The sequence below is a fragment of the Clytia hemisphaerica genome, unplaced genomic scaffold, assembly GCF_902728285.1.
Source record: "Clytia hemisphaerica strain Z4C2 unplaced genomic scaffold, Clytia hemisphaerica genome assembly, whole genome shotgun sequence".
In the NCBI taxonomy this organism is placed as follows: domain Eukaryota; kingdom Metazoa; phylum Cnidaria; class Hydrozoa; order Leptothecata; family Clytiidae; genus Clytia; species Clytia hemisphaerica.
Genome location: NW_027104146.1, coordinates 1,751,683 through 1,770,020, shown reverse-complemented (window position 1 = coordinate 1,770,020; position 18,338 = coordinate 1,751,683). Strand labels below are relative to the sequence as shown.

The 18,338-nt window shown below is 37.7% G+C and overlaps 2 protein-coding genes across 2 annotated transcripts in view; both read left to right on the top strand.

The window, feature by feature from the left end:
- The window catches only part of LOC136813906 (pyridoxal kinase-like), a 217,365-nt gene that overhangs the window by 101,757 nt on the left and 97,270 nt on the right, over window positions 1-18,338 (top strand). The window lies entirely within an intron of this gene.
- On the top strand, window positions 4,726-8,841 carry LOC136813904 (uncharacterized). Its single transcript, XM_067070407.1, has 2 exons — window positions 4,726-5,469; window positions 8,699-8,841. Exons 1-2 carry the CDS (start codon window positions 4,743-4,745, stop codon window positions 8,755-8,757), a joined length of 786 nt encoding a protein of 261 aa, XP_066926508.1. The 5' UTR covers window positions 4,726-4,742; the 3' UTR covers window positions 8,758-8,841.

The window sequence follows — 18,338 nt, the reverse complement described above, 5'->3', positions numbered from 1 at the left end:
CTTCTTTATCCTCCGATGACAATTCTTAAGGACATATTCAATGATGGGTCTGTATTGCTCAATCCGGACAGTATTACCGATGCCCCTGGAGCACCCACAGTAAAAATTGTCAAGAATTTACACGACCCGTTACAACCATATAGAGTATCAATCAAAAATGATGGAATCGTATCTTGTCAACAGACATGTGACAGGTACAAAGCTTATGCTATTTGTGAGCACACCCTTAGTGTTTCTCAAAGAGAAGGGATTCAAGATAAATTTATTAACAAATTAAAAAGAAAGCAATCATCCAGATTCACAGGGCGAAACCTTTCTGATCTGTGTAACGTCAACAAGGACCCAAAAACTGGAAAGAAAGCTACCAAATCAACGTCAAAGAGAAAAGGGAAAAGAAAATCCAACAGTGTATTTTCTTACACCAACACCCTTAATGATACCTCCAGTGTTGCCAGGCAAAACCCCGATATCATTGGTCAAGTTACCCAGTCATCAATCAACCCCATCCAGAATCAAAGCATCGCCTCGACATCCCAGACCGATCAGGAAATATCTTCAGAAATGGGAAGCCCAGAAACTATTTATCAAGATACCCATACCAATCGAGAAATGTCTTCAGTATTGAAAGAGCCTGAAAACATTGGTCGAGATACCCATTTATCAACCCAGCCAATCCAGGCTCAAAACATTGCCTCAATATCCCAGACTATTCCGGAAATACCTTCAGTAACGCAAAACCCTGAAACTGTTTATCAAGATACCCATTTATCAATCCAGCCCATCCAAGCCCAAAGCATTGTTTCGACATCCGAGACTAATCAGGGATCGTTTTCATTTTCGCGAAACCCGGGAACCAACGATACCCATAAAGTCAAAAGGAAAAGAGCTGGTACCCGTATTACTCAACCTTCTAAGGTGGTCAAAGAAATGCCAACAAAGATTATTTTAAAAGCATCCAAACATGCAGTTCCACCTAGTGAGCGAAAAGAGCAACCACTTTTACCTTTGGGAAGACCACTCCCACCAATACCACCAATGCCAGAGCCTCAAATCCGTCCCTATGAAATAAAAAAGCGAGCAGGAAATGTTGCAACGTGTCATGGATGTCGTAACGGCTTTAAGAAATCAGATAGCAGCTTGTTTGTGTTGTTCAGGGAGGAGGAGGATTGGTTTCCAAAAGTAGATAAAGAAAATTGTACGAAACAGTGGAGCACTAGCAAAAAAAACAGATATTATTGCGTAAAACTTTCTTGCATATATACAGGTACGAGCCAGGAAGTATCTTATCCATTTGGTGGACTAACTTTCTTGGGGTTTTTCTTGAACCTTATGGTAATAAGAATATTTTAAGCTTCTGGGCCACCTGGATTTCTCACCTGGGTATCCATAATGGCGGATTTTTGGTCATGTGACCCCCGTAGACAAAACTGAAAATTCTTCCAACCCAAATATAGGCATATCATATATCAATCGACCGGAAATTTGATACTGATTAATTTTGAGATACAAAGCTGGGTCTGAAAACTTTCCTATCTCGAGATCTCTTCAGTATTGAAAGAGCCTGAAAACATTGGTCGAGATACCCATTTATCAACCCAGCCAATCCAGGCTCAAAACATTGCCTCAATATCCCAGACTATTCCGGAAATACCTTCAGTAACGCAAAACCCTGAAACTGTTTATCAAGATACCCATTTATCAATCCAGCCCATCCAAGCCCAAAGCATTGTTTCGACATCCGAGACTAATCAGGGATCGTTTTCATTTTCGCGAAACCCGGGAACCAACGATACCCATAAAGTCAAAAGGAAAAGAGCTGGTACCCGTATTACTCAACCTTCTAAGGTGGTCAAAGAAATGCCAACAAAGATTATTTTAAAAGCATCCAAACATGCAGTTCCACCTAGTGAGCGAAAAGAGCAACCACTTTTACCTTTGGGAAGACCACTCCCACCAATACCACCAATGCCAGAGCCTCAAATCCGTCCCTATGAAATAAAAAAGCGAGCAGGAAATGTTGCAACGTGTCATGGATGTCGTAACGGCTTTAAGAAATCAGATAGCAGCTTGTTTGTGTTGTTCAGGGAGGAGGAGGATTGGTTTCCAAAAGTAGATAAAGAAAATTGTACGAAACAGTGGAGCACTAGCAAAAAAAACAGATATTATTGCGTAAAACTTTCTTGCATATATACAGGTACGAGCCAGGAAGTATCTTATCCATTTGGTGGACTAACTTTCTTGGGGTTTTTCTTGAACCTTATGGTAATAAGAATATTTTAAGCTTCTGGGCCACCTGGATTTCTCACCTGGGTATCCATAATGGCGGATTTTTGGTCATGTGACCCCCGTAGACAAAACTGAAAATTCTTCCAACCCAAATATAGGCATATCATATATCAATCGACCGGAAATTTGATACTGATTAATTTTGAGATACAAAGCTGGGTCTGAAAACTTTCCTATCTCGAGATATAAATCACTTTCGTTTTCTCAGGTTTGGCTGCAGTTGTAGGCGGGCTTTCATGGAGTGAGGCAATTCTTTTAGTCATATCTCAAGAAATATGCTTTTAAACATATCAAAACTTTATGTGCTCCTAGAAAAGGCATTAAAAATTGTTTGTGCAAATTTTCAAAAATTTTGCAGTAAATATGTGTATTTTACAGACTAGAGTACAATTTTCTTACTGTCGAAAAAAGATCTTTTTCTCTCAAAATTGGTCTTTTTGTCTGAAATGAATTAGTGAAATGATGCTTAATAAGGTTTAGAGCCACTCGATTCCTCATATTATACTCAGAGAGGTACCTGGGGAATATATAAGGGCTAAGTGTGTCTGGTCAGCACTTTACAAGCATGTTTTTTTGGTAAGATTTGATCCAAAGAACGGTAAAACTTACAAGCTATTTCTCAAATATTTGACAAAGTCTCTCATTGTATCTCGACATTAAACAAAGTTGAACCTTATTCTTTAGTTTGACACATGCAAAGAATCAAGAATACATGTAAATCGATGTGTGTATTTTACAGACCAGAATTAAGAGCTTCTAGGTGGTTATATTGCCCTAAAATGTTTAGACTTACCACGGAAAAACCCGAGCTGGAGAATTTTACTGAGTAAATTCCGTCAAGATCCTCTAATTCCTATATCTTTATTATTCATGCAGGTAACGAGAAATCTGTGTAGCCTGTCTTTGAGACTTCGAGAAGTGCTTACTACTTCCAGAACTGCGTGGCTACATAAGCATAAAATTTTGATGAAATTAGTCTGGCTTTGAGACCACTAAGCCTGGATAGCTTTGTATGCGCCAGACGTCAGACTTTGAATTATTTTCCTAAAAAAAGAACAAAGCCCTAAAGTTTTTATTTCTTGCAAGCTTGCTAGACACTAGCACAAATTTGTCGCACAGTCACTGAACGGCCTGTAGAGTTTCTGTCCACCCTACGACCATCTCATGGTATGGGTTGGTCCTAGCAAAGTAGCATTTACTTTTCATTAAGTGAAACACAGCACCGAGCTGGAGTTAGTCCTGATCTCCTAGACGACGGTCAATACTTGGTACATTACTGCGCCTTCACATGGGATAAATCATAACTGGACGTCTATCTTCCATTGTGTCTTTGAAGCGAGCTTCGTTGCCGCCCGTATTTTTAAATTGGTATAAAAAATCCGTTGATATTCCGTCACAATGCTATTTCGTTGAATTACTTAGGTAAAATGATTGATAGATAGCTTGATAGTTTGAAAATCTATATATTAATATGCTAAAACGTGTGTGTTTACAACGTTTTATAAAAAGTTTTCGAAAATCTAACAAAGCTCTACAAAGCCTCCTCTTCATGGCGTTGAACTTTTTTCTCCTTTCTTTTATAAAATCAAAATCTTATCATCAATCAGCAGCTATCTTTCTTCCGTTGGTTTTTTTTTAGATGTATAGTGATTTGCTGGATTGGGACACGCAGCGTGCGACGCTGCGCATACAGCTAGTTACTCTCAAGTCACAAAATAATTATTTTCAATTTTTTTTGTACGCTGAAATGGAGAATTTCAACTGCGTGTATACTTTTGAATCACTTTTGTCATTCCAATAGCATACCGTAGCGAATCTAAAAATAGACATTGATTTTTCTGTTTGACCGAAATTCAATCCCGTTAACCTTTGCGTCAATTATGCTTGCACGCAAATTACACTCAGTTACAAAGAAAAAGTAATAAATTTTATATCGCTTAAAATCAGACGAATTCATTATGCCGAGCGGACGCAGTCTAGAGTGAGTCTTCACAAAAGGCTGCGGAACGCCGGCTAAGTCCTCTTCTCACTTTCGTTTTCGGATCAAGATGGCGTCGCCAACGACCGAAAAAACTAAAGTGAGATATGATGTGACTAAATCTAATAAATCTAATGAGAACAACACAATCAGTGAGGAAAATCAATTAAATGATGCAGATTTAACAAAAACAAACGTTGAAGGAACTGATAGGAATGGTAGTTTAAAGGAAAGAGGAAGAGACAAGAAGAAAAAGAGGAAAAGAACACCCTCTCCCTCATCCTCCTCCAGCAGAAGTTCCAGTTCATCATCAAGCAGCTCAAGTAGCTCCGATTCCTCTGAGGAGAGACGGAAAAAGAAGAAGAAGAAGCAAAAGAAGAAAAAGCAAGTCAAAAAGAAACGAAAATCCAGAAAAAGAAGCAGAAGTTCCTCTACCTCATCATCCAATTCGAGTAACGACAAACCAGAATTATTCCAGATGGACGTCAATGAACATGACTGGAAACTTGATCCCAGACTTGTGAAGTATCTGGAGAAGCACATCAGGAATTACATACCTGATAAAGAGCTTGAGAAGGACATACTGGAAGAAACACCAGTCCCAAGCAACGTCTCACCTGAGTTAAAAATGGATTCATTATTCGATTGCTTACTCAGAGAAAAAGGGTCAATGGGAACTAAAACCCTGGCCGTGGACAAATCGATATCCCGGATATCGAATAAAGTCAGAGATATCTTGGCTCCGCTTGCCAAAATCTGGCAGAGCGTTGAGAGAGCAAGATCAGGAGACGAGAATGAAAAACTCGATCTCGAAGAGGTAGCCACTCATTTCCAACAGTCGATTCTGCTGTTAGGACAGGCCCTCAATGCCAGCAATTTCTTCCGAAGGAAAAATGCTTTGATGGGACTTGGTATTCGTGAAAGCCATATCAGTGTGTGGCTCAGAGAGACCCTATTAGAGGAGTTACAAGAAAGTGATGGAAAACTTTTTGGAGAGGAGACAATAAAATCCCTCACAAAACAGGCAAAAGTGAACAACCAGTCACTCAAACAATTCCTCTTTTCAAGAAGAGTACAAACAGCTAATCGCACTCCCTTTTCATGGAGCTCCTCCCGATCAACAAGCCACGGAGAGGGGCACGAACAATACACCGATGAACAACAGGCTGGCTTGCACCACAGAATTCAAAACCGAAGAGGCAAAGGTAAGAAAAATTCTGTCAAACTTCACAGAACCTCTCTCCAGTCAAGCAAAACCTCTGCTGACAAACGAGGAGTCACAAAAATTTAGGAAAATACACCCAAGTATAAAAAACCTCATAGAGGATTTATCAAATCCCCAGTTGACACAGACTGGAAGGACAGGATTTTTTCAAAACAATTGGTCAAAACTGACTCAGGACAAATTCATCTTGGAAACAGTTTCAGGCTTAGTGATCCCAATAATAGGGAAGCCGATTCAAAAAACAAGACCACAACAAATAAATTCAAATTCCAAAATGAAAGCCTTGATAAGAGCAGAGATAAGAACCTTACTGGAGAAAGGGGCTGTGAAGAGAGTTCTAAACACAGAAGGTCAATTTTTGTCCACTCTATTTTTAAAAGAGAAAAAGGAACCAGGAAAATACAGGCCAGTTATAAATCTAAAGGAACTGAACTCATACATTCCATATCAAAAATTCAAAATGGAAACTTTGAAGGATGTGAAAAACATCCTCCAGAAGGGGGACTTCATGGTCAAAATCGACCTGAAGGACGCTTATTTTGCAATACCGTTGCATCCCCAATCAAAGAAGTATGTGAGATTCAGCTGGGAAGGAAGCCTATACGAATTCCAATGCCTGATGTTCGGATTGGGACCAGCTCCCAGGTTCTTCACAAAACTACTCAAAGTACCCATTTCACTGTTGAGAAGGTTACAAATAAGAGTCCTCATATACATAGACGACCTATTGATAGTAGCAGGGTCGAAAGGAGAAGCAATCTTCTCAAGGGACACAACAATCTTTCTTCTGGAGAATCTAGGGTTTACAATAAATCTACAGAAGTCTGTACTGGTACCAAACCAACAGATGGAGTATCTGGGAGTCTTAATAAACAGCTGCGATATGACCTTCAAAGTCCCACTAGAGAAAGTGCAAAAACTGAGGAAATTATGCATTCAAATGTTGAGTCTGAAAACTTTTCCCATAAGGAAACTAGCGAGCCTAATAGGGAATCTTATGGCAATCGCCCCAGCCTTCACCCTAGCACCACTCCAAATAAGGTTCCTTCAAAAATGCATGAACACGCAATTAGCGAGATGCGAACAGAGATACGAGTCTGCAATGAGCTTGGACAACAAAGCAACGGAGGAGCTAAAGTGGTGGGTAGAAAACCTTTCGACAGGAAATGGGAAAAACATAAACATCTTACCCCCAGATTTAATTATAAGCTCAGACGCGGCAAAGGGAAGAGAAGGAGGATGGGGGGCCCACTGTGGTCAGATCTCGTCAGGAGGACTATGGCAAAGTTGGGAAAAAGAGGAACATATAAATGTCCTAGAGATGAAAGCAGCTCTCATAGCTCTGAAAACCTTTGTGAAGGGAAATCATCTGAAGTCAATACATCTATTGATAGACAATCAGGTAGCTCTAGCTCACATTGTGAAAATGGGTCGACCAACAAATTTGACTCTAGTAAACATAGCCAAGGAAATATGGTCTTTCTTGACCCAGAAAGGGATCACTCTTACTGCAGAATACATCCCATCGAGCTTGAACAAGGAAGCCGACTTCGAGTCCAGGAACTCGACAGACTGGAGCGATTGGAAGCTAAAAAGGAGGGTTTTCATACAGATAGTGGAAACTTTGGGAACTCCAGAAATCGACCTATTTGCTTCCAGAACAGCCCACCAACTGGAAACCTATTTCAGTTGGAGACCAGACCCGGATTGTCAAGCAATAGATGCATTAACTCAGACCTGGGACCAAACTCTAGCATATGCATTTCCCCCATTTTCTCTGATAGGGAGGTGCCTGGAGAAAGCGCAAAGGTCTCGAGCTACAGTAATTTTGATAGCCCCAATCTGGACAACCCAACCCTGGTATCCAGTTTTACTGGGGATGTTAATCTCAAACCCAAGGAAGATAGAAATGGAAAGGGACACTCTAACCCACCCATTGGAGGAAACGCACCCTCTCATTCGAAACAAAACACTGCACTTGGCAGTGTGGGAGATATCAGGGAACACGAGTCTTCAGAGGGCATATCACAAACTGCTGCTACCCTTATCCAACAATCCAAAGCAAAGGGAACTAGGAGACATTACATGTCAGCCTGGAAAAACTTCAGTAGCTGGTGTCGTAAAAGGGAAATTGATCCCATTTCAAGTACTATAGAGACCGTAGTCAACTACTTGACAACCTTATTCGAAGAGGGTAAAGAATATAACACCATAAATGGGCATAGATCAGCCATATCCTTTTACCATAGAATTGTTGAAGGGCTACCAGTGGGGCAACATCCACTGGTCACTTCCTTACTAAAAGGAGTTTCAAGACAGAGACCCCCGATGCCTAAATATACGGAAATATGGGACATCGACACAGTGTTGAATTGTATGAGGGAATTACCAGAAAACGAACATTTACAACTAAAGGAACTTACTTTTAAAACTGTAACACTTTTGGGAATCCTGGCGCCAAATAGAGGCTCGGAACTTACGGACCTGGATATTGATCTCATGGGGAAATCAGAAACGACTTTCATTTTTCATTTAAGTACACCACCCAAGCATTTCAAACAAGGAAAGAAAAATGAACCAATAGAATTTAGGAAATTTGAGGGAAATAGGAAGCTTTGTCCATATCAAGCCCTTACCGAATACATCAAAGTTACAAAGGTGTTTAGGAAAAAACAGCAAACCTCTAAATTATTTTTGAGCTATGTCGAACCACACAAGCCCGTAGGAAAGGATACAACAGCTAGATGGGTAAAAGAGATGTTAAAAATGGCGGGCATTGACATCAACATTTTTCAGGCTCACTCCAAGAGGTCAGCCTCTTCTTCAAAGGCATACAAAAAAGGGGCAAATCTTAAAGACATTTTAAAAATGGGGAACTGGTCTAATGCATCAGTATGGCAAAAATTTTACAACAAAGAATTCAGTTCGGCAGAAAAGTACCAAAATATACTCCTACAGGACTGAAGTTGCTTTAAACGAGGACTTAGCCGGCGTTCCGCAGCCTTTTGTGAAGACTCACTCTAGACTGCGTCCGCTCGGCATAATGAATTCGTCTGATTTTAAGCGATATAAAATTTTAAAATTTTCTAAGGCCGAAGGCCGAAAAGGAAATTTGAATTTTATGAGCTTAAAATCAGACGAATTCATTCCCATCCCTCCTCCCTACTTTGCTTTTAAACTGCTTACACTGTATTCTATCTTTTATGCAGAGAACCACAATCGAGGGAAAAGACGTGGTCGTGGCGGCAGACGAGGAAGGAGATCTTAAACTTTATATCTATATAGTTTATATTTTATTTAGTTATTAATATTAGCATTTCATTCAAGGAAAGATATATTAATATATACGTCACATGCGACGTCTACACATTTCTATTTGTCACATCATATAGGACGCATCTACGATGCTTTTCTTAGCCTTCGTTCCACTCACTCTAGACTGCGTCCGCTCGGCATAATGAATTCGTCTGATTTTAAGCTCATAAAATTCAAATTTCCTTTTCGGCCTTCGGCCTTTCACGACTCTTGAATTAAAACTAAAAAGGATTGTGGGAATGAATTTCGGTCAAATGAGAGGGACAAGCTGGAGTTTTTACAAGCTCATATTTGATTTGGTTGGTCGTTAAGATGTAATAAAAGAATCTTATTACTTTTAAAGAAAGCGTCATCTCTATCACTTTAAATGACCAATTAGTGAAGTATCTTGTAAAAACTCCAAGGCATCTCAAATGAGAGAAGTAATAATCGTGACGTTTGCACGACGACGCGCTATTAGTTTTTTTATTGAAAAAGTATGCCAAAGTTGTGAGCCTGTCTCATAAGAATATCATAATTTGAATCCTATACTCTCAATCCTATATACTCGATATTATTTCATCGGAGTTTTGAAAAATGACGATGATTTCGCGTCTGTTATCTTTGTTATGATATAGATAAAAGACTGGAGAAGAGTAGAACAACATGGACTTTGTGTAAGTTTTGACGTTGTTAGCAAGGTATTCCCAAGGTAGATCATCAAAACCTATTGTTTCATTTTATGTTTTAACGAGGCGGCAACGAAGCTAGCAGTGCTTACGAAGGAGAAGGATGTCCAGTCGTTTGTTAATGTTCTGACAAAGCCACAGAGACCAGATTATTCTAAAACTTTAAAACCTCATGAGGGGAAAGGAAAATGGGATCACCATCAGCAAGCCATGTCCAAAACAAATAAGAATTTTAAAATCAAGATTTCTTAATATTATACTTAGATTTTTGTAAGAAAACGGGGATATTTTGGACGTAGCTTAAACCATTATTTTATATGGCAATAACTTCTTTAAAGCGCTTTAAGTTAAAATTCCTACAGTCTGACTTCTTCAACTAGCTGAAGGCTTTGTGTTGCATTCATGTAGTTAAAGCGGATATACAATGATGCATTGGACCATTATACGCCTCTTATAATTGTAACAGTAACCAGAATAGATCAAAGCAGGCTCACAAATATGGCTCCATCACTAGGCTTCCTACAATCGCCTAGGATTATCGCCTCTTGAAGCCATATTATGCCGACGTTTTTTGGTCCTACAGACAACACAGATTCTAAGCCCTCTAAATCTCGTTTCATGCTAGCCTGGGTATCCAGACTCAAAATTTCAGAAAAAAAAACTCTTACCTCAACATACAAAGTTTCTAAAATTTTAGAGTCTGGTGCAACTAAAAAAGTTGGGTACAGTTTGTTTGATACAGCCTGTGAGTGAACCCTTGTTGACAGACTATCAAAACTTTGCAAACCCAGGCAGACACACATAATTAACTTACTGTAAAACCTCTTTTACAAACTCAAAAAACTTTCAAAACTACTTTAAACTATATCCAAACGTCAGCCACATCCATAAAGGCTCCTCTCCATCAGCCATTTTGTTTAGAAATGAACCTGCCTTTTCATTTTCATTTGTTTATCTTTTTTTGCAAGGTCAGCTTTTTCCATAAATTATGCGCGCGCATCGAAAAATATCACAAACCCCGCGAAAATTCTGCTCAGTGACTGGGCGCGTACTGACCAATTAGAGACACTCGCATATGCAGGGACAGATATCCCTGTAGACGAGTTACTTCGACCAGACCGTAAACTTGAGACAAGATTATAAAAAACTAGACGGTGAAATAGTTTACGGTCTGGATATCCAGGCTAGTTTTATGCATGAACAATAAAAATTAAGGAATTGGCGAATTTTGACGGATTAACTCAGTAAATTCTCAAGTTCGGGTATTTCTGTAGTAATCTAAAGCGTTTTAGAACAAGACAAGCTCCTAGAAGCACTTAAATCCTGTCTGTAAAATACACACTGTAACAATTTACATTATTCATAATTCTTTGCATTAGTCAATCTAAAGAACAGAAGGTTCGCGTTTAATGTTGAGATGCAATGAGAGAATTTTTCATTAATTATTTGGAAATTTCACCGTTTTCGGGATCATGTCTTACCGTAAATCATACTTATAAAGTGCTGACCAGACACACTTAGCCCTTATATATTCCCCAGGTACCTCTCTGAGTATAATATGAAGAATCGAGTGGCTCTAAACCTTACTAAGCATCATTTCACTAATTCATTTCAGACAAAAAGACCAATTTTGAGAGAAAAAGATCTTTTATTCGACGGTAAGAAAATTGTACTCTGGTCTGTAAAATACACATTTTTACTACAAAATTTTTGAAAATTTGCACAAACAATTTTTAATGCCTTTTCTAGGAGCACATAAAGTTTTGATATGTTTAAAAGCATATTTCTTGAGATATGACTAAAAGAATTGCCTCACTCCATGAAAGCCCGCCTACAACTGCAGCCAAATCTGAGAAAACGAAAGTGATTTATATCTCGAGATAGGAAAGTTTTCAGACCCAACTTTGTATCTCAAAATTAATCAGTATCAAATTTCCGATCGATTGATATATGATATGCCTATATTTGGGTTGGAAGAATTTTCAGTTTTGCCTACGGGGGTCACATGACCAAAAATCCGCCATTATGGATACCCAGGTGAGAAATCCAGGTGGCCCAGAAGCTTAAAATCGAAAGCATCCAACGAGGACCTTTTTTTAAATATCTGTTTCCCAGACATAGCCTTCCTGGAAAATTTGATCTGTTGGCCGAATATTTCAAAAATCTTATTCCTAGAAATGAAGACCTGTTTCTCCGCGAAAACTAAATTTTTAATCTCAAAGTATCTTTCCTAGAAAATTTGATCTGTTTCCACAATTTTCAGAATTAAAATTTTGATCTGTTTTCCCAAATAGGATATCTGTTCCCCTCTCCTGGAAATTTTCATCTGTTTCCCTTTCTTTTTGTTATTGATATCTGTTTCCCCCATAAAGTTCAATCTGTTTCAGTGTTTCCAATGCAATATCATCTTTTTTTGGAAACAGATATCTGTTTCCCAATTTATTATGTCATCTCCTAGAAATATTGATCTGTTTCTCTCTGATGACGTCATCAGCTGGAGCAGGGAAACAGATAGTTTCAACGAAAAGGTCTCTCCTAGAAAATCGGATCTGCTTCCCCATTTTTCAAAAAAAGCTCTCTCCTGGAAAAGGGAAACAGATATTTCAGGGAAATGGGCTCGTTGGCTGCTTCTGTAAAATATTCTTATTACCATAAGGTTCAAGAAAAAACCCAAGAAAGTTAGTCCACCAAATGGATAAGATACTTCCCGGCTCGTACCTGTATAATAATGGCGCGACGCCCGTTTATCACGAAAGAACATTTGACTGTACTTTACAAAGGTGATGAAGTAGATAGAACGTCACAGCTAGTCTTGAATATGTGACTTTTGAGACTTAAGCAAAGATTTTGAATTTTGTTTTTAGGCTTTATACAGACTCCAGACTAGATCATAGACAAAAATTCTGGTCTGACAATCCATCGTTTTAGCTTTTTGTTAACTTTTGTTTTCTTGATTGGCACCCAGTTTTTCCGAAGTTAAATGTGAAAATGAAATATGTAGTATGCATTTTACTGAATCAACACTTTAACCTAATCAAACTGAACTAACTGAGGACACTTAGCGCCCCAAAAAAGGTCCCTTAATGTCATTTCTACTACTGTAGTACGAGGTTTTGCATGCATCTGTTGCCTCTTTGTTATCCTTGCGTTTATATTTCTTTTGTTTAAATGTTCACTCGTTAGTCTATTTCTTTTGTTATTTCGTGTTTTTTTTAATGATACGGTTGATATAAACCTTACTCTCGGATACCTAATAGGCTTCCCCGCTAATAATTTCTTACTTAAATTTTCCACCCGTGTTTACAACTCCCGTGTTTATCAATCTTTGAGAAATCTTTTTGAAAGTTTCTTTTTTTGCCTTTTAAATTCTTTTTTTCACTCGGAACATTTTTATTTCAAATTTAGTTTTTAGAAGGATTTCTGTTCCAGACTGCTCTGTACTAGAGTTTTTTGATAAAGCATCCCTTAAAGTTAAAGCGTATATCAAAATATACAATAATTTTCTTTTTGTCCCTCGAACGAGCTGAAATATCTTGATTAAATTGAACAACATTCATAACGAGTAAACAGTGTGTCCAGAAGAAAGTGGAACAGAATCTACACAAAGATAAACTTTTTTATTTTTTGTGATGTAATTTCTAAATTTCTTTTCTGAAAAGCTATTGTAATTGCCTCTGAAATTGGATTTCTTTTGAATGAACAAAGAATTTGCATTGTTATTGTTATCATTTCATTTTCTTGTTAGTTTTCTTTTGTTATTTTACTATATTCATGGAATATCCCGGAATAAATTTTTCTCCTGTAGACCTCTGAAATTTCATATATGTTTTCAAGATGTCCTGAAATATTCAAAACCTCTTTTTCAAACTTTTTCGTCTTGCATTCTGAAATTTTAAAATAAAATGTTGACTATCAGTTATTATAATATGTCTAAAATCTTAATGTGTGTTATTTTTCTACCCTGGAAAATCCTTATTTTTTCTGTTTTATACTATTTCGTCCTCGAATATCCCGGAAATTTGTGACCTAAAGTCCTGGACAAAGTCAAAATATGTTACGAAAAAACTTTCTCGATGGTGCTGGAATTCGTTTTACCAATTCCCTGAAGGATCGTCTTAGTTGTCTAGGAGCCATCCACTACATAAGTATAATATTCCGCGGGAAGATGATTTGGCACGCTTTCGGCGGTTTCAGTCAAAATCCAACAAATTAAGTGCTCTTGATTTTTGCCAATAATTTTATTTTTTAAGCTTTATTTTTCAACTGATTTACAAATTTACTATGTTTTCCCAAGAGACAGTTAAATGTTAGTGACGTCGAATGATGTTGAAGTATCTTGACAACAATACTGTAGTTTCGGCCTTTATTAACTATAATACCGCCAATCTTGATATTTCCTGGCCAACCCCCGAATTTTGATCTTTTTTGAGCCGATCAAAATTCATGGGTTGGCCAGGAAATATCAAGATTGGCGGTATTATAGTTAATAAAGGCCGAAACTACAGTATTGTTGTCAAGATACTTCAACATCATTCGACGTCACTAACATTTAACTGTCTCTTGGGAAAACATAGTAAATTTGTAAATCAGTAAGCTAAAGAACACATGGCATGGGGTCCGGGTTTTCTCGTAAATTTAGATAGGGTCCGGGTTTTCTCGTAAATTTAGATAGGGTCCGGGTTTTCTCGTTAATATAGATGGGGTCCGGGTTTTCTCGAAAAATTACGAGGGGTCCGGGTTTTCTCGAAAAATTACGAGGGGTCCGGGTTTTCGTAAAAGTCCGGGGTCCTGGTTTTCTCGGGGTCCAGGGTCCGGTCCGGGTCCGGGTTATACAGTGCCCCAGCCAAAAGCTCACGATAACTTCGCAGTTTCTCGGTTTTGACTATTTTCGACACGTCGGTGACATTAAATCTGGGTTTCTTCTGAGCTGGACCACCACGGGCTTGGTTCCCAGATGTTCGTTGTCTCTTTTTCGCCCGATTAGCAATAATACAATTGGCAGTTCGTGGTACACCAAGGTCAAGCAAATTGGAGGGATGATTAGTACTATGGTAAACATTTTTATCTGTCTTACAGACGTATCGATAGGCGCTGAGGTAATAAGAGTGTTTATCACTGAAATGTACCTGTATGTTGTGAATGGCGTTTAAACGTTCCTTTACGTGAAACCATTTCTTGCATCCAGTTAATTTAACGGAACAATGGTAATGAAATCCACCAGTCTCATGTTCTTCTCTACAACAGGCAAAGAAGTCAACTTTAACTTTACTCGGGCCATGATTGAATGCCCTTTCCACCGCCTCCCCAAACTTTCTCCTGGAAGGAAATTTTATCAGGTCGGCTTGTGAATATGTTATCAGGTATTGTCTTCTACCGATGGTGATGTCCAACTCATTGTTCCCTTCTGCCATATTTTATTTACTTTTTAGTTGCTGAAAGAGAAAGAAAAATGGATTAGAATATCACACTTCAGCATCATTGTATGCCCAAATAACACTGCACATATTGATTCCAAATCTGCCCAAGTGTTGAGCACCTTCTGCAGAGGCATTGAGTAAACCACCCTTCAATAAGTCTTTAAATACCACGTTGTTCAGGAATAATTGAAAATGAGGCTACAGAAAGTGAGTTATGGGGGCCCAGTTCCTGCTTTTTTTGTTGCTGAAGTATAGACTCTGTGGTGTAACAACATCGGCAATCTTTAATTTCGAAAAGTGCGCGCCTTTTCGTAAATCCATAATGGTAGCAGAAGCTGTGCAAAAAAATTTCTTCAGCAAGCATCTGAAACTCATGGCTTAAAATTCAGAGCATAAGGCATCTTTTCATGTGAAATTCATTGTTAATTGAATGTTGACTCTATGACCAGTAAATATAGAATGTTTCTGAAGTTAATGATTATTTTTGGGTACAATTTTGGATGAAAAACATTCCTAGATTGCTTGGGATGCCAACAAAGTTGTTTTCAAAAAAAAATTTTGACCGTCTCTTCTCATAACATATGTTCAAAATTTTTGAAAATTCAGACAATCGGGGAAATAAATAGTTGGCCAAAAACTTCATGAAATGTAACTGTAAAGCGGCACCCCCGCCCCCCCCCAGTCTCAATGTTGAGGTTAGACTGAAAAACCGTCACATTTTTGGGATGAATAGACTCTCAACATTGAGTTTTGGGGGCAGGGGGGGAATTACCTTTGAAATTGATTTCTGGCCAACATTTATTTCCCCGATTGTAGTTATCGCATGACATCGAGGGCAATACGAGAAATATTTTAGGCGAGGAAAAATATTGGTAAAATCTCGGAACGAGTAAAATATAGAGTATTGCACGATAAGCCATGTGATAACTAATTTATTGTCGACTTGAAAAAAATTGTCCTGATATAAATCTCCATTTGTTTTTGCTTTGAAACAAACTTCCGCCTTTCTTCTGTGTAGTTACAAATGTTTTATTCGAAAATCTAATTCGAACGTTAGATTCGAACAAAAACATTATATATATTCCCGCCAAAAATATTCACACAAAAACAAAACAGAGAAGTATTTTTTTATCCAGAGGTTTTGTCTTGAAGAGTTGCAGATATTTCAGAGATGTATTTGAAAGTTTCTAGATTGATAATTCAAAATGCAGATAATGTACAGTATTGTTTCGATAGAGGAGAAACCCTTCATCATTGGATTAATCAGATTTGATAACATTCAGTCTTTTTCTATGTTTTTGATTTGATGCTTGGAAATGAATAGCAGAAAAAAGGAGTCCCATGATGGAAATGGTTAAAGAACATTTTTCAACAGCAAAAAAAGTTGGATAATTTCTTGATTATCGTCAAGCTTTTTGTTGAGATGCTTAAAAAGTCAAGGACCGACCGTACCTTTCGTCGAGAACGAGGAGAGAGGAGAGAACTCGTCACTTGGTTTAATACAAGACAATACATCTCCCTTGTTATCTTATGAGAAATCTTATTGGCAAACATTCAAGAATCTCAATTTTTTTTGTGTGCATTGATAAAAAACTGTTTGCTTTATCACACGTACGAATTTACGCTGAAAATATTTGGGTTGTGTCAAGTAGTTTTATGATAATTTCTTAGTTCATCAGATTTGATATTAGTGTATTTTATGGAAGAATTCCAAAGAAAAGATAATCTGAAAATATTTTTGTTGCGTTTTTCCCTTTGACTCCCAAGTCAGTTTCTCCGAAAGGCAGTTCTTTTTGGCTGTTTTGTTTTGATTTTTCTCTAACCGCTTACCCAGTCTCCCAAAAGTCAATGCAGTCATATTTTCATATCAGAGAAATATGAGATATCGCAAATATCTCGATGGTCACGACCAATCAAAACGCTGATATTTTTTTGGGTCGGCAATAATGCCTCGTATAATATCAGCAAGCATAAAATATAAATTATTTTTCCTGTAAATGAACATAAAAATGTTACTATTTTTTCATAAGATTAACTTGTTACATTTTGTTTATTCAGTAATTTGTATTTTGTTGAGTTTATGTTAATATTTTTTTTTTGTAATATTTGTTTTCTGAACCCAAATGAGGTTTATTGTTGATAATTGTTTGGACCAATGGGAGGACAAGTTAAGTTAACTATGTGACATAGCATTTGTCAGGTGCATGTTAACATATCGATTCTATTCAACGACTAATTTAATCAAGTATTCTCCAATTTCGTACTCTGACAATGAAACGTTCCACACAGATCCTTGTAGCTGCGATATTAGTAATTAATCCATGAATAGCTATATTGAAAAGCATTTGAAAATTTCAAGTCAAAGTTGTCAACAGTGATTCGATTCAGAGGAATGTAAAGAGATGGAAAAACAGCTTCTTCAGAACAATAGACAAACGTCTCGTCATATACCAGGTCCTTTGCCCTTAAGGGAGTTTGTTTCGAGCTAATGGATTTCTTTTGTTGTTGCTTTAAAAAAGTTGTATACTTAGCGTGGTATGGTTGCCACGCCTCCTAAAAAATCCTAAATTCTCTTAAATTTTGAAAAGTCTCCTAAAATCTCCTCAAATCTCCCTGGGAAATTGAAATTTTGAATACTTTCTCCTACTCGACTTAGCTAAGGGGCCGGAAAACCATGGTCTGCAAAATAGCTAGCTTTTCGGGAATTGAAAAATTTGTGTCTTCATTCTTTAATTTCGATCAATTATCGATTCTTATTCATTCAGTTTCAATTATGAATAAACTTTCAACTTTTTCTTTTTCATATAAAAGAAAAATTAGCATCATAGATGCAAGCAAAAGGCTGTGGGATGCATTTAAAGTTATGTACTAAAATTGTAGTTTTTCGAAAACTGCACGGGTTTGAGCAACTTTTGAAAGTTTATTTTTCTTGAAATAACTCAACATTACTTCGTGTGAGGTCCTCCGAGGTAGGGGCTAATTCCAGATGCAAAAGGAAAGCAGAAAAATCCTAAGAAGTGTCACAAAAATCTCAACTTTCAACTTTGAAGCCGCATAGGTCAAGTTTGCGACGTCGTAGATTTAGCCCCGACCTATGGTTGGGTCCGCAATTTATCCGGCTTTCAGGAAAACCCAAATGGGAATTTCCCTACCGAATATAACTGGTGCAGTTTTGAATTTAGTGAAACCCCCTACCTGGCCAACCAATAGAAGCCTTGTTTGAATAATTTGTTAAAATTACAGACCAGACCAAAATTGCTGAAAACTAGCCGTGATTGGCTTATTCGCGATAAATCGACGATTCTGATTGGCTTAGAAAATATCGATCTCGTAAAAAAAGGAGGCGATGGAATGAAAATACAAATTTTGAAAGAATCTTTCCACTTTTTGATAAAAAAATCCCCTCAAAATCCTTTTTCCAAGCAAAGAAATATTCAGCTTAGGACTAA

Bases quoted from the DNA above. Each gene is read 5' to 3' on its own strand.
- LOC136813904 (XM_067070407.1), top strand. From the start codon at position 4,743: ATGGACGTCAATGAACATGACTGGAAACTTGATCCCAGACTTGTGAAG. The intron at 5,470-8,698 runs GTAAGAAAAATT...TCTTTTATGCAG, and splicing joins TCAAAACCGAAGAGGCAAAG to AGAACCACAATCGAGGGAAA.